Raw genomic sequence first — 15,074 nt, forward strand, 5'->3', positions numbered from 1 at the left:
TCATAGAAACAGAGCACCTTTATCTTTATCTACAAGGTCCCTCACTGGTCATCTGTGTGTTTACAATCGGCTTGCATTCCTACCCCCCCCCCCCCGCGCAGACCCTTTCATTATATATATACATACACACACAAACATCCAAAACCAAACTTACATTAATCCTTACATTCTTTCTGCACTCCTCCCACCAAAAGAAAGCAATATAATCCCCATTGTAAAAAAAGATGAAGATTATCAATGTCTGATAAGCAGTAGCTGGCAAAAGACAGACGTTCTGACAGTTGAATTCCTTGCTAGAATTTGACTCACTTTTCATAGCAAGGCAGAACAGAGAATAAAAACAATTACTAGTTCAGTACCAAAGGGACAGGGAACCCTTTTCAACCTCTACACCAGATAGTACTTTCTGAAGCAAAACGGGTATCAATCAAGCAAATGCATTATTCTGCCATAATTCTAAATTAGCAGTTAAATCCTTGATATTATACAATAAAGACAGATACCACTGCGTTTTTCTCAAACTTTCATCGTGACAGATTTAATGGACATACCCTCAGATTTCAGCCGTGTCAACACAAATATCAAGTAGTTATTGAAATCAGGAAACTGGTTCAGCTGCTTCAATTTCTGTAACATTTGTTAAAGAATCAATTCTTAAAATTTTCTACTAATAAAGGGTTTTCAAGACTCTACACATAATAATTTTACTGATTTTTTCAATTGTTCTTGTGCTAAAAATGTTGAACTCTTCTCTTCAAGGAACCCAAATTCTCATACAATACTGAGCCAATATAGTTTCCAAACTAAGGCACCTATTCCTGCTCACATTCCCAAGCATATAATTTAATTTAAGGGTAGACTATTCTATAACATTTATCTCACAATTTACTTCTGATTGTTTTACTAGATATAACATGGCTTATTGTTTCCTGCTCCCTTTGTAGTTCATGAGAAATGTTTTCTCTTATGCCACTTTCTATGGTAACTTTGATTATTCAAGGATACATCTTGAACAATACGCTGTGTTGCTGTGTTTGGAGATTGAGAGTCTTTGAGTAACTGAAGTACTTGCTGGAGGCCCTGTTCATCTGGCTGCCAGTCCATGATGGAAAGCTGCCTATCTGTAAAATGAAAAAGAATAATATATTAGTATGACAGCAGAGCTACGCTTCAACTCATTGTCTTATGACTGCAAACATCACCAAACTAAGAAGCAAAACTGCATGTTGTACACATCTGAGAGCATCCTCACTTGTAATCAAAATTCAGGTAATCTAGGTAATCAGCCAATGCTTGCTTATATTTGTATAAGCCAGATGGCAAATTGGTATTTGAGGCCCACAAAAGACAGGATTCATTTAGATCCATAACTCTTGAGGTGTGCAAGATGGTGAGACAGTGATTTGCACAAACATCATAGATGGAATGATTTCCCATGTACCATAAAAAGTTGTCCACTATTCAATACTTCACATGCATAAGTTGCTATATTTCTCCACAAGCACAAATGTGACTGCCTAAGCAGTGTTAGGAACTGATATATTATAGCTAGGAACTAAATAGGACCTTAAACCGAGGCTATGGGTGCAACAACGGAATGTCTGGGCACACTTTTTATAACAATACAAAGCTGAAAATAAATGAACTGCAGCTAAAATATTTCACATAGTCTGGTCCTCCAGTCTTCAGAGTAGCTGGAAGTGGGGAGGCAGAAAAAGGCCTTCCTTTCCTTCCACTCTGCAGTTTTAATCTGAAACCTTAGGCAAAGTACTGCACCCAGAGCTTAGAAACTACTTGCACTAATGAAATTCCCTGTCACAAAATGTGCCAAGAACAATGGGAGTTTTGAACACTCTGCTAAAGACAATATACAGTAAATGAAAACATCTAAAAATAAAGTTTTACCAAAAAAGATATGCAATAGAGCAAGGTCCTTAGAAAGTGCTAGAAAACCCTTTTTTGGCAGCATAATCAAGATCTATGTATGATTCACCAGATAGCACCCATAGAACATGGGAGGGCCTTGCTCAAGGCTCTCCCCTAGGGCAATATATAGTGGACAGGTTTCACTGAAATAAATGAAAGATATTACAGTACAAGTATCTGTAACCCGAGGTACCGCTGTATACCTAAAGACAGCAAAGGACGTTGATGTGAGGGATGACTTTGTTTGATATTAGTAATCACACGTGTATTATACTACAGTATCTAATGCCTAGTTGTTACCCATTTGTTGCATGCAATTCTGACAATTTCCGGCAATGTTCTGCTTCTAAGACATATTTTCTAAGGTCTAAATATGCTATTTTGTATCAAGCAAAATGTTTTTTTCTCATATGGATCACCTATTACTGTTTTGATTTCCACATGAAATGTAACTGCACAACTTCCACAAGCATCCACTTAAGGCATTTGGCACAATCCAATACCTATAACTGTGCCTTTAGGACTCTTCAAAATGTATTAGAGGTTGTGTGCTCCACAACTATTACACTCAAGTGTGAGAGTACTCACCTCCCTTTTTAAACATCCAGGCCATATCCAGAAACTACCCTCCCCCGTTCCCACATCCATACCAATTATTTTGTAAGCTTTTCACTCCCCTCTCTCCAGCACATCTATTCCAATTTTGATTTCTGAAGGAGTGAACAGTTGTGATCAACAAGCAGGGCTATTTCGCTTCCATTACACTGGGACTGGACATCCTCTTAATACTTCAGAACGAGGGCATGAAAGAGGGCCGTGCAACGACTCCACACAGTTGGGGAGACACGTGCTTACAGCAAGGAAATGGAGTACAAGGTATCAGGCGAGAGCCAACAAGAGCCAAGCCAAAATACAGGACTTTAAATCCCAGAAGACCACCGGGGCAGATTGTAACCTTATCTTCTGTCATCTCAGGGATGTAAATATTAGAGGTGACAGATCAACCAAGTTTCTAATCACCAAACGGGAGGCCTCCCCACCCCCCGCCACTGCTTAAGAGGCTGTGTGCTTTGAAGTACCAGCTGCCTTCTGGGTGGGGACGAAACGTATAATGGGAGATGGTTGGTTGATGCCCTATTTGAGCTTTCTAGTCGCTTTTAGAAACAATGCGCTGGACTGGAGGGACCTTTGGTCTGGTCCGCCTGGGCTCTTTCTGTTTAAGCGCGTGCCGGGCGAACAGTTCTTCGGAGAGGCTCTCCCGGCTCCCGCCTTGGGCTCTGCAGCACCACCTCCCACACAGAGGAAGCGTGAGAAGCGCAGCTGCCGAGGGCCCCGCTGACCCCCGCGGAAGCCCTCACGCCCCTCCCTCAAAGCCATGTTGGGCCGGAGCAGAAAAGCAGCTTAGCCGGCACGTCTCGCCCCGCTCCCAATCAGATCAGGCCCGGCCAACTTGGTTCCCCCCGCTCGCCTCGCCGCCCACGACCGGGCCATTTCAGATTCCGCCCCACTCCCGCCCTGCCTCCTCAGCCGCTGTGCGACCTAACCCCCGCCAGCCAGCCACCCGCCCAAGCCCGGCGCCTTGAAGGCTTCGCCTTAGCAAAATCCCTGCCTAGGCCGAGGCTGGGGGAGCCTCGCGCCATCGCCTCACACGCCCGCTCACGGCGCGCCCCAACCACCAAGCTTCCCACGCGCGTCCAGGGAACCCCGACACAGTACCTGTACGGTTCCCGCGTGCCCAGGTTCAGGCCGCGGCTTCGGCGCCGAAGGAGGGAAGAAGAAGGTGGGGGCGGCAAGACGAACGCGACACGCGGGCGATGAGCCGGGCCGGCCGCCGTCTCTGCCGCTCACGTGACTAAGGCCAACAAAAAAAAAAAGGGCGGAGCAGAGGACCCGCTCGCGCACGTCTATAGACGATGGCAAAGCAAGCACGTCACGTGGCTTAGGAGAAAGGGCGGTAACCACGCCCTCTCATCCCTCCGTCCGCTAGTCCGGATGGAAGCGCGGCGCCTTGAGGCAGGCGGCTGACGTCATGTCGCGCAACCTAACTTGGCCGCTGCCGCTGATGAAACGCTACAAAGCCAGACGGCGGGAGGCTTGACTATGTCGCCCAGCTGCACGTTTTCACCTCGAGCCGAACAGATTTCGTTTCGCTTGTTTTTAAAGTTTTTCTCCCGGCGCAAACTTCCGTTGGCTGAGGGGCCCACTGGGAGAAAACTCATAGCTTCGCATCTACCTAAAAACGCAAGCAAACAGTTCTTTTTCAAAGAGCCACATGACGCCTTTCCGTGCTCAGTGTAGCAGGTGGTGTCACCGAAAGGAAAAAGGAGTTCAAGAAGCCGTTGGGCGTGGGAGGCTGTCCCCGCCCACGTGGCCGGGCTGGCTTGTCTAGCCTGACCCGGACTCCGAGCTGGGCGGGGAGGTGCCGCGTTTTGTCGGTACAAGAAATAAGAGAGGGGAGCGCTTCTGGAGTCTTGTGGATGCATATTTCTGGAGGAGGGGCGGAGGCGTGCCCATTACGTTCTATGGAGCATATGCAGTGCTATCTTCAAATAATGTTGGCAGAGAAACGTAAAAAGATTATAGAGAGCTTGGAGCGATCAAACAAACGACACGGGGAGCAACCCCGTGTAAGCAACAGATCATGGCTGCCTGTTCAAAGATGGACAAACCCTGTGGTAGGGGGCTTCAAGGCACAGGCGTAGCCAGGATTTTTGTTAAGGGGGGGGGGAGAACCTCAGTTACCTATGTATTTTTATTGATTTGGTAGCTTCATTATAAACTAATCTTGTTGTATAAGAGATGACAATGCTTAGGGCTAGGCTGTTTGATTGTCACATGCATGGTGCTCTCTTATTGCATATATGTTTCTTGTACAGTACATGACAAGGTAACTTACATCTATGGAAAGATGGTATTGGGATTATTATTATTATATTTGTTAGTCTCCCTATCTTTCCCAGGGCAACCCAGTGACTACAACCAAATGAACACAAATAACAACAACCATTATAGATACAAACTAGAGCAAAAATAATTAAAAACTTCCCATCTACTTTTAAAAGGCCACAGATAGTTAAAGGCCAAAGGTCAGATTTTGAGAGCACATGGCAGGGTGGGAGAAGAGTTGGAGAGGATGGGAAGCCTATATGAATGAACAGCAGTGTTGGATACAACTTATGAACAGAAAACTAAAGGGCTCATAGTAAAAATTCATTGTCATATAAGTAGCATATTCACATCCCACTTTTCCTCCCAAGCACTCAAGGCGATAGATACGGTTCTCTACCTCCCGCATTTAATCCTCACAGCAATCCTGTATGGTAGAGTAGGCAGCAAGGCAGTGTGTTGCCCAAGATCACCCAGTGGGCTTCGCGGGGAGGGGGCGTTGAACTTTGGTCTCCTAATCCGGAACAAATCAATGCACCACACTGGATTTAGACAGTTTAAACTTTACACATAATGAAGTAAGATTCTACTGGTTCAGATGTGATCCTCAACCCGAGCACTCAAGAACAACTCGGTTGGTTGGTCTACCTTTTTATGCTATTTACTTCCATTCCGACATAATTTAGATCGCAACCGAAACATAAAAATAGGTAGTTAGCTGAATAGTTAGGGACTTAAACACTGCTGCGCATAGAAACGTTCAGATTTAATTAAAGCTACGTTGTAATACCGTTTGAAGGTGCTTTTGTTTATCGCGCGGCTCGAAGGAGCTCGGAAACAACCGTGCCTATCGGAATTCTAGATTACCTTTCAGTCTATTTTCCAATGCCCGCCCTATCCCTCCGCGGTCGGGTTGCTTCACACTGCGCAAGCGCGGAGATCCAGAGTTTAGGACTACATTTCCCGACAAGACCTGCGACACACCGCTCCTCCACGGCGCCCCCTCCCATTCCGGAGCTGGGGGAGGGAGGTTGCCCGGGCCGGACCCGGCAGCGGCCCCGAGCGGGCGGGCTCGGGCGAGCATGGGGGGCTGCCTTTCCTCGCAGGCGGCCGATGACCTGTCGCTGCTCAACGACTCTACCGGCGATGGGGCGAGCCTTGGGCCTGGGGATTCATCTCCACCGCCCATCCCTGTCCCGCCGCCCCCCTACCAGGTACCGAGGTTGCGGGGCGGAGGGCGAAAGGGGGGCTGCGGGACGGAGGGCGAAAGGGGGGCTGCGGGGCGGGTTCCCCCAGGCCTCTCCGACTGCGGTGCTGGGCGTTGGGGCCAGCCCTGGGTAGCCTACGGGGTTCTGCTACGCAAGGGAGTAGGAAGCCGACATATGGGGCGAGGAAATGCGGGTGGCATTTTGGGGGGTGGGCAGGGGTCGGGTATTGGCTTTGGGTTCTTGGGGTAAGTAGGGCGGGGTGAGCTGGAACAGTAGCTATAGATAGAAACTGGGATGACAGATTAGGATAGAGACCCCCGACCTCATCCAGGTATGCTAAGGAGACACAAGAATGGGGCTTGATGCCCTCTCGCCGTGTAGTCACCTGGAGAGTGGATGTTACTGGGGTGAGTTAAGCTCAGTATTGACTTGGGAATAGATGTACAACGTTGAGCAGGAGACAGAACAGTGTCTGTCAAGCACAGGAAGATAATCGATATTTTTGCATTGGCATTAGTATTGCCCTTTAACCTTTGGGCTGTACTGTGTGTTTGAGGTCATGGGTCAAGGTTCTCTCAAAAAGCTATGGAAACAGTTGTGTGACTAGGGCTGGGGTCTTGGTGGGCATTCAGGGCGAAGAACTCAAGTCATGAGTCAGTTACAGAAGATAAGAACTGGGGAACAGAAATAGTGCGGTGTGTGATTTATAAGAATGAGCGGTGGATCTGAAGTGAGGAGACCCAAATTCATGTTGAGCTGTGAACTGCTCCACATGATGAAGTATACAACTTATAATGTAGAATGTAAATGTGCCAGGACCTGCTTTGAAGTACAGACATCATACAGGTATGTTTGTCGGTGGGCCAAGATTGACTGCAGCCCCACAAATTGTATGCTTGGTGGCAAACCTGGGTTAATGTGGGAAATGGCTCTTAGTGAGCAGGGCAGTACTGAGCATAACGAATCAATTACTAAATAGGCTTGGTTGAAAATGAATGTTTAGACTCCAGGCTATCTTATGCTAGGTGTGCTTTCACCCAACCTGACAAATCTTTAGAAGATGTTGAGTTCCAGGCTGTGGTAAGCAGGAATGCAGAGCCAGATTTCATAACAATTTCATCTCTTTCTGCAGAAAAATGACATAGAACACATGATTGTTATGTCTTGTCCATTTCAACAGTTGTCCTGTGTGCCTTTGATATTTGCTTTCCCATGTCTGAGGTTTATTGTGGAGCAGCTGCATGTTTCTCTTGCATTTTTGCAAGCTGCCATACCTGCAGAGTAGCATTCTCCAATGTGGGGGCAGACGGTCTATGGAAGAAGAATTAGGAAAGACTGAGGGAAATTCTGGTGGTTTCATCCTGTTTGAAACCTGTGGAAGGTAAAGGCAGCACAAACTTAGTTTAAGAGGGTGGCTAGAACAAAATAACAGGACTCCATATCTCAAAGTACCAGAGTGGATCTTGGGAAGATGGCTGTTAGAATGTGTGGGGAATTTATTCACATTAATTTCAGAAACTCTTTGGGTTACCTCCTGAAACATATAGGCAGCAGATTAGACAAATGAAAAACCTGCTTCACACACACAAAAATCCCTACACTAATGTATGCAATTCATTACCACAGGATGTTGTGAAGGCCAATAGCATAGCTTGCTTTCTAAAGGAAATAAGCACCCTGATGAACTTCCATATTTAAGAAGAGTGTACCACAGATGATTGGATAATGTTTACTAACAACACAGAATGGCTGTTACCATCATGTTCTGCTTCTGAACTTCTTTAGCTTTTGGACTGGCCACTTTTAGACAAAATGCTGAATTAGGTAGACTATTGATTTCAGCCAGCATTGCAATTCTTGTGTCCCAAATCTTGATTGGGGCAGTGTTCCTAAGAATTATCATCTGATTTAGAGACCAGTAATTTAATGCATCTCTATGGGGGCAACTTGCAATTTGCTAAAATGTTTTCATTTTAAACACAGTGGCTTGGGAGCAAGGGCACGAAAGCAATTGGGGGCATGGGCGTTCCAAGCTAACAGTATATTATTGGACCACTGTCTCACAATAAATGTTTGTCTAGATACATCCCAAAATAGAGGAGCAAGAGAGGGATCTGATTGTTTTATGGTGAGTTAATTAGTTCTGCAAGGATCCCAACACCAGAGTCCATAGCAGACAGAAGGGCTTCTTATGCATCTGCAAATGATGCACTGTTTAGTTAGCAATTGCTGGCTCACTCCCCTGTAAAAACTTAAAATGCCAATCAGAAACATGACAGCACCATGATTTAGCCCATCTGGTGTACTACAGAGTAGATATTATCAGACAGTTTCAGCTTACATATACCAAAAAGTTAAGTATGTAAATGTAGGAGCCTGCAGGGTTATTTAGTTTTGCCACATTTGTGGAAATATGTTGAATAACTAGCTCTCCTGAACTAATATAGGTGCCTGTGAAGAAAGAATAGTTGACGGCTGAATTGCTGTATGTTGAGTGTGGGTTTATCTGCATTTGATAACTGGCTGGTTACAAGAGTAGCAATCACTCAGCCACTCTGTCTTCTGAATTTCTAGGAACATGCACCAATTCCAGTATATCACCCTACGCCCAGCCAGGCACGTCTTGCCACGCAACTAACAGAAGAGGAGCAGATCCGTATAGCTCAGAGGATTGGGCTGATTCAACATCTTCCCAAAGGAATATTTGATCCAGGCACAGAGCCATCGGAAAAGAAAATCAAAGAGTATGTTTTCCATGTGCAATGCTTTGTGTTTATCCAGTTCACTGAGGCTGAGACTATTTGCTAGTAGATGCATATATAGCCTTTATATCCCACTGACAGTGTGTAGCAATTCCCTTTCCAAAATAGAATATGGGTCCAGTATACCTGAAGGAGCGTCTCCACCCCCATCGTTCTGCCCTGACACTGAGGTCCAGTGCCGAGGGCCTTCTGCCTGGTTCCCTCGCTGCGAGAAGCCAAGTTACAGGGAACCAGGCAAAGGGCCTTCTTGGTAGTGGCAGCTGCCCTGTGGAACACCCTCCCACCAGATGTCAAAGAGAAAAACAACTACCAGACTTTTAGGAGACATCTGAAGGCAGCCCTGTTTAGGGAAGCTTTTAATGTTTAGATTATTGTATTTTTGTATTTTAATGTTTTGTTGACAGCCGCCCAGAGTGGCTGGGGAAGCCCAGCCAGATAGGCGGGGTATGAATAATAAAAATAAAAATAATTATTATTATACTGTCTGATTATTGGTTTTAAAAAATGTCCTAAAACAATATTATACCTGGCCATTGTGCTATTCTGTAAAGCATATGGGAAAGTGTCCTTATTTCCATAGCATGTTGCTGTACACTCTTGTATCAACTGACCCCACTTTTTTATTATTATAAAAAAAGTCTTTTGAATCTATTTACCAAATGGCGCAACTATCTTATTGAATAACTCATTAGGCAAAATTGCAGGATCTTAACTACTGTACTGGAAAGGGGACTTGAAAAAAAGGCAGGAAGCTGTCTCAAAAGCCGGGGAGTCGGGAAAATGGCTAAAAAGTAGAATGGGCTTTAGAGGAGGTTTGGAAGGGCTTCCACTCCTGAAGGAAAGGCTTATGTGCATGCAGAAATCCTAGATAAACTCATAAGTGCTGTGTTTAGCATTCCTGAACCTTAAGAACTCCAATTAGATGTTGCCATTCTAGCTCATCAGTATAGCAGAGATTTAGGGGGATGGAATAACTGAACACAGACTGATTTATGTCAGCAACCAGAAAAAGAACCTAGGAAGAGGTAGTCAGGCCAGGGACTCATCTAGTCCAGCATTCTCTTATCACAGTGGCCAGACAGATGTCCGTGGGAACCCTGCAAGCAGGAACCAAGTGCAAGAGCACTCTCTCCTCCATACAGCTTCCAACTGTGGCAGCAGAGCATAGACATCATAGCTAGTCGCCATTGATAGCGTCTACCTCCATGAATTTGTCAAATTCTCTTTTAAAGCCTTCCAAGTTGATGGCCACCACTGCCTGCTTTGAGAGCAAATCCTATAGTTTACCATGCACTGCATGAAGTACTGTTGTCTCTCCTGAATCATCTCAACATTCATTGGATGCCCATAAGTTCTAGTGTTATGAGGAAGAAAAACTTTTATCTATCTACTTTCCCCATGCCATGCGCAATTTTATACAATTCTATCATGTCAAATCTTCCTCACATATTCTCTATACTGAAAAGACGCAAATGCTACAGCCTTTCCTCAGTCGTGAGTTGTTCTGTCCCCTTGATCATTTTGCTTGCTCTTTTCTGAACCTTTCCCATCTCCACTATATTGTGTTTGCAGTGTGACCAGAATTTATACCCAATATTCCAAATGTAATCACAGCTTCTGCACTCTGCATTCACATCTTCATCAAGCTACCCAATTCAACTCCAAGGTCTAATTCAGGGTTGTCAGCCTGGTCCCTACCGCCCACTAGTGGGCGTTTCAGGATTCTAGGTGGGCGGTAGGGGGTTCTACGGCACAAGCTGAATCCTCCTTCCATTGAGCACTGGTGGGCGGTAAGGAAATTTTACCGTCAAGAAAGTTGCATTTGTGGGCGGTAGGTATAAAAAGGTTGACTACCCCTGGTCTAATTCCTGGTCACTCACTACCAGTTCAGACCGCATTACTATATATTTGAAATTAAGATATATTTGCCCTAACATGCATTACTTTACATTTATTTGCTCGTCCTCTCAGTTTTAGAGAAGTTCTTTTAGAGCTTTTCACCATCCCTTTATGATTTAACCACCCTGAACAACTTAGTGTCATGAGCAAACTTGGTCACCTATCTGCTCTAGCTTGTTTTTTTTTTTTTTAAGTACAGGTCCCAATACTAATTCTTGTGGGACTCCTTTCTGTCTGCTTTAGTTAGGTTTGTTCTATATGCTTGGTTATTTTATCCTTAACAATACTTTGTACCAGTTTTTTCAGGACAGGTGTTAAACTAATCAGCCTGTTAATTTCTAGGATTCTCCCTGGATCCCATTTTAAAAATCAGTGTCACATTGGCTACTTTCCAGTCTTCAGGTGTGGAGGTTGATCTTTGGAACAATTTACATATTTGCTGGTCTTTGACCGTATTAAAGTTTACTACTGCTACTACTACAATCATATTTTTATTAAGTCAGAAACTTCATATTTTAGTTCTTTGAGATCTCGTGAGTAGATTCAGACCCCAATTTGCCTCAATTCCTTAGACGTCATACAAAAGTTAATTCAGGCAAAAAGTTAGTCCCCCACCATCATTTTTCCAACAGAGCAATATCCCCCCCCAACTATTAAAAAGATCCAATAAAATGAGAATATACAGCAGCAACTTTCAGCTGGGGTAATGCCCATGTTTTGGAATAGATGTAGGTGGAGGGTCATCCTTGAACCTTGCAAGTCAGAAGCAAACTATTTAAGATAGAGGGCTCTGTGTGTAACTGGCTTTCATGCTTTCCAGTCCTGCAACCAGTATTGGACACTGTTAAGAATGGAATAGTGAGACTAGATGACTTGCCAGTTAGTTCTTTACTGTACTGGGATACCTGAACTTATCATGTGGTGGCAAATTGGACAGGGAATGGGAGAGAGAAGTTTTAGAAGCCATCTTAGTGTCTTTAATAACATTTCCTTTTCTCTCTGCCTGATTTCAGGTGTGTGATCTGCATGCTGGATTTTGTATACGGAGACCCCATCCGGTTCTTGCCCTGCCTGCACATCTACCACGTTCACTGCATTGACGACTGGCTGATGCGATCATTCACCTGCCCTTCTTGCATGGAGCCAGTTGACGCTGCTCTTCTGTCCTCCTATGAGACTAACTGAGGTGGCTCGGTGCCCTGCTCTTGTTAATGCTTCCAGGCCCTGGCTGTGTGGGGGGCTGGGATGTGGCACACCCTTTTATTTGCACACTTCTGGGATACACCAAAGATCCTATGGCAGAGAATCTGATCCCAGGCCTTGAGGACAACACAGAACCATTCTAGCTTGGCTGGCTGTGCTAAAGGCTGACTTGTGCCATATTTGAGAATTGTAACCAGAGTAGGTGGAGATTGGGGGCGAAATGGCAAAGCAAGAATTGTCCTTTCACTCCACCCACAAATGCTGTTTTTTCTTTTTCTTTTTAAGAAGATCAAGATTATTCCTTAGGACTATTCTTACCCGCATACCTGTTTAAATCCCCACTGAGTTACCAAGTACAGGTCTGGGGTGTTACATGGGAGGGGACTGCAACTCTTTGACCAAAGAGAGAGTTGTTTAATGCTGACACTGGTTGCAAAGATCTTGTAATTTCAAATCCAGAAAGGAGTTTTAGCATTGTCACATCAACTCTGGTTGGTTTGTGGCATAATCTGGAGTTTTGAGAAGTGTTTTTTTATTTTTTTAAAAAGCATTTCTCCGTTATCCCACAAATGCTTCTTTTAACTAGGTGGGAAACTGGCGTCTTTAAAGCTTGGCCACTATTGAAATCTTACCCAGTAGCACTTGTGCTACAATGCACAAAGCAAGTCTAAGGGGTTTGTCTCAGTTCTCTGTGGAGGCAATTTGGAGCAGTGACCTTGGCGGGGAGACTTAAGCTTGATTTCTGTAGCTGTTGGAGTCAGAGTGCTTCTGTTTAAAGGTTCATGTTTCAACTAAGAGTGAAAGATACATACTTTTCACTTGCTCTCTTCTGCTTTTTAAGATTTTAAGATACTTTTAAGGTGAAGGAGACAGAAGAGTTATTTGTTAAATAACAGCTTTTTAGTAAGTTAGTGATGAAGTACAAAAGCCTCCTCTACGGATGGTGGGTTAAGGCATTCAAGTGCACTATTGTAAAGGGTAAAGAAAGATTGTTTGCCCAATGTTTACTCTGTTTGCCTTACACAAAATGAACTCTTGTCCCATAAGAACCTGCTAGCAATTAATGCCATGCAGCAAGCTCACTATTTGGAAAGGCTTCCCTTAGTCATGCTCTGTTTATTGCCTTGCAAGTGGAGAGGCGTGAAAGTGCTTTTCTGATTATGCATTGTCCTTAACAAGGATCTAGCACTTGAAAGTAAAACTGATGTGTGTTGCATTCAAATGGAAATAAAATAGATTGCATATAATCCCTTGTAGAAAGAAGTATTTGGGCAAAGCGGACTGCTCAAATCCCTTTTCTTCCATTACTCTTTCCAGCTAAAATGAATGTCAGCAGCACTTGACAAGGAGAATTCTTCTACTGGTCAATCATCAGTGTTTCTTTTCTGTACTACCTTTTGTCTTTTGCAAAAGATGGACTTGGTGGTTAGTCCATTTCCGATTAGGCATAATTTTAGAGTTGCAAGGTCCATGCTGAGACTTGGGCCCTTCCTCTTTCCTTATTGTCCCAGGAAAGGAATAACAGCAGCTGCTTTCTAAGCTACATCACAAACCACTTTTCAATGGCAGGATCCCAAAGGTGGTGAGCAGAGAAGCAGCTGCAGCCCAGTTCCCTAGAGAGCTTTCTTGCCTTGAAGGAACAGCAACAACTAATAAGGAGCAGTGTTGTTGTCATCTTAAAGGGATGACAGGAGATGGGAAATGAAGTAGTTAAGATTCAAACTATGTTCCTGAAGGCTGCTTCTCCTGCAGTCACATCAGGGCCTGATTTGTAGCTGGTTTGCTACAAGTTTCATGTTTACCTTTGCAACTGTCATCTAAAGACTTTCAACACATGCAACAAATAGCAGGGGAAAGAGGAATGTAGGAGTAGAAAAGAATAATAATGGCAGGGATGACATTTAAAAAAACTCATATTGTCTCCCCAAAGGTGGGGAGGCATCTCTAATTCAGTGGTACAGTTAGGTAATTTTAGATTCTGAACTTAATGGTCTTATGGGGGCTCCACTCTTTAGATGGTAAAGCACATTACTTACCTATTCAAAAATGTGGCAAGCCAGCTGTATTACATTTGGGGGCTCTCCTGCTGAATAGGCCCCAAGATTCCTGCCCCGAAATCCTCTTGGGGCAGCACCACTACACTAATGAAAAGTATCAAGTATTGGTGGAGACCTCTGCCCAAAGCTCTGAGGAACCACCATCAGCCAGAAAGTACTGAACAAGACATGCTACTAGCCTGACCTTATAAGGCAGCTTCATATGTAAAGATGGTTCACTGTGGAGTGAGTAACAGCACCCTGAGTTCCATTTGGCCTGATACACCCACTAGCATCAATCAAAGGAATGTCTAATGCACATTTGAAGACTGGCTGGAGTGGAAACGAAGTTGTTCTGCTGGCAACTGGGTGTAGGGCCTCAAGCAACTGAAAAGAGGTAAGTGATCGAAGTTCTGGCTGGGGCAATATAACCAGGTCAGCACAACATCTAGCAGAAATGATACTTTCAAATAAATTTCACAGTGCAAAAAATATATAGGTTACCTATCATTGTGTTTTGAAAAGAACAAGCAGCAACACCTAGAAATAAAGATGAATATATCAAGCAACTGTTGTAACTGCAATGAATGTGAAGCTATGTTTTCATACCCCTGCTATTATTAGCTCATTCTTTAACTATATATTTTCCAGAATAGTGAATGAACAGTATATTAATCTTGCCCTCTGGAAATGTTCCCTAGCACAGTGCAATTACACCTTCACCAGATGCATAAAGAGTTATCCTAAGCTAAAAAATGTGTTTATATCCTGCACTTACTGTGAAGAGTTCAAGGAGTGTACATAGTTTGCCGTTTCCCTGTTTTATCCTTGTAGCCTGTTAAGCTGAAAGAAAGTGATTGGCCCATGGTCATCCAATGAGCTTCATGGTCAAATGGGGATTTGAATGTTCATCTTCCAAGCCCAAGGTCCAGCACTCTCAACCACTACATCACATTGGATTCCCATGCATGTGATAGGAGAGGGAGAACTATTAGCGGTGTAGTTAGTCTAGTTTGTGCCTTTTAGAATTTCCTCCTATGTTAAAACTTAAATACATAAAATCATTAGTGAATATTCACAAAGCAGTGATGAGTCACTAATGATTTTACATATATTTAAGTTTTAACATAACTTTTAACGACTATTGCATTTTA

The 15,074-nt window shown here is 44.1% G+C and overlaps 2 protein-coding genes across 3 annotated transcripts in view; one reads left to right on the forward strand and one right to left on the reverse strand.

Moving 5' to 3' along the window:
• The window catches only part of TNPO2 (transportin 2), a 32,793-nt gene extending 28,989 nt beyond the window's left edge, over positions 1 to 3,804 (reverse strand). The window contains exons 1-3 of one of the 2 annotated variants that reach the window (XM_035104910.3): positions 3,643 to 3,804; positions 1,006 to 1,121; positions 552 to 627 (exon numbers count right to left, since the gene is read on the reverse strand). In XM_035104910.3, the coding sequence (XP_034960801.1) occupies positions 552 to 627; positions 1,006 to 1,104 (175 nt within the window). In that variant the 5' untranslated portion in view covers positions 1,105 to 1,121; positions 3,643 to 3,804. The remainder of the gene's footprint in view (positions 1 to 551; positions 628 to 1,005; positions 1,122 to 3,642) is intronic. The other variant, XM_060271746.2, reaches the window with a different exon arrangement.
• A 2,027-nt stretch (positions 3,805 to 5,831) lies between these two features.
• LOC118080004 (RING finger protein 11) lies at positions 5,832 to 13,131 on the forward strand. The gene is made up of 3 exons (XM_035104912.3): positions 5,832 to 6,026; positions 8,595 to 8,764; positions 11,695 to 13,131. The coding sequence occupies exons 1-3, from the start codon at positions 5,895 to 5,897 to the stop codon at positions 11,864 to 11,866; spliced, it is 474 nt and encodes a 157-aa protein (XP_034960803.1). The 5' UTR covers positions 5,832 to 5,894; the 3' UTR covers positions 11,867 to 13,131.
• The last annotated feature ends 1,943 nt before the right edge of the window (positions 13,132 to 15,074 follow it).

This window comes from Zootoca vivipara, chromosome 2 (genome assembly GCF_965207765.1).
Source record: "Zootoca vivipara chromosome 2, rZooViv2.hap1.1, whole genome shotgun sequence".
In the NCBI taxonomy this organism is placed as follows: Eukaryota; Metazoa; Chordata; class Lepidosauria; order Squamata; family Lacertidae; genus Zootoca; species Zootoca vivipara.

What these genes read in the sequence shown, in the direction of transcription:
- LOC118080004 (XM_035104912.3), top strand. Translation starts at nt 5,895, where the DNA reads ATGGGGGGCTGCCTTTCCTCGCAGGCGGCCGATGACCTGTCGCTGCTC. An exon ending in TCCCGCCGCCCCCCTACCAG is followed by an intron (nt 6,027 to 8,594) that starts GTACCGAGGTTG and finishes CTGAATTTCTAG; the next exon opens with GAACATGCACCAATTCCAGT. An exon ending in TCGGAAAAGAAAATCAAAGA is followed by an intron (nt 8,765 to 11,694) that starts GTATGTTTTCCA and finishes GCCTGATTTCAG; the next exon opens with GTGTGTGATCTGCATGCTGG.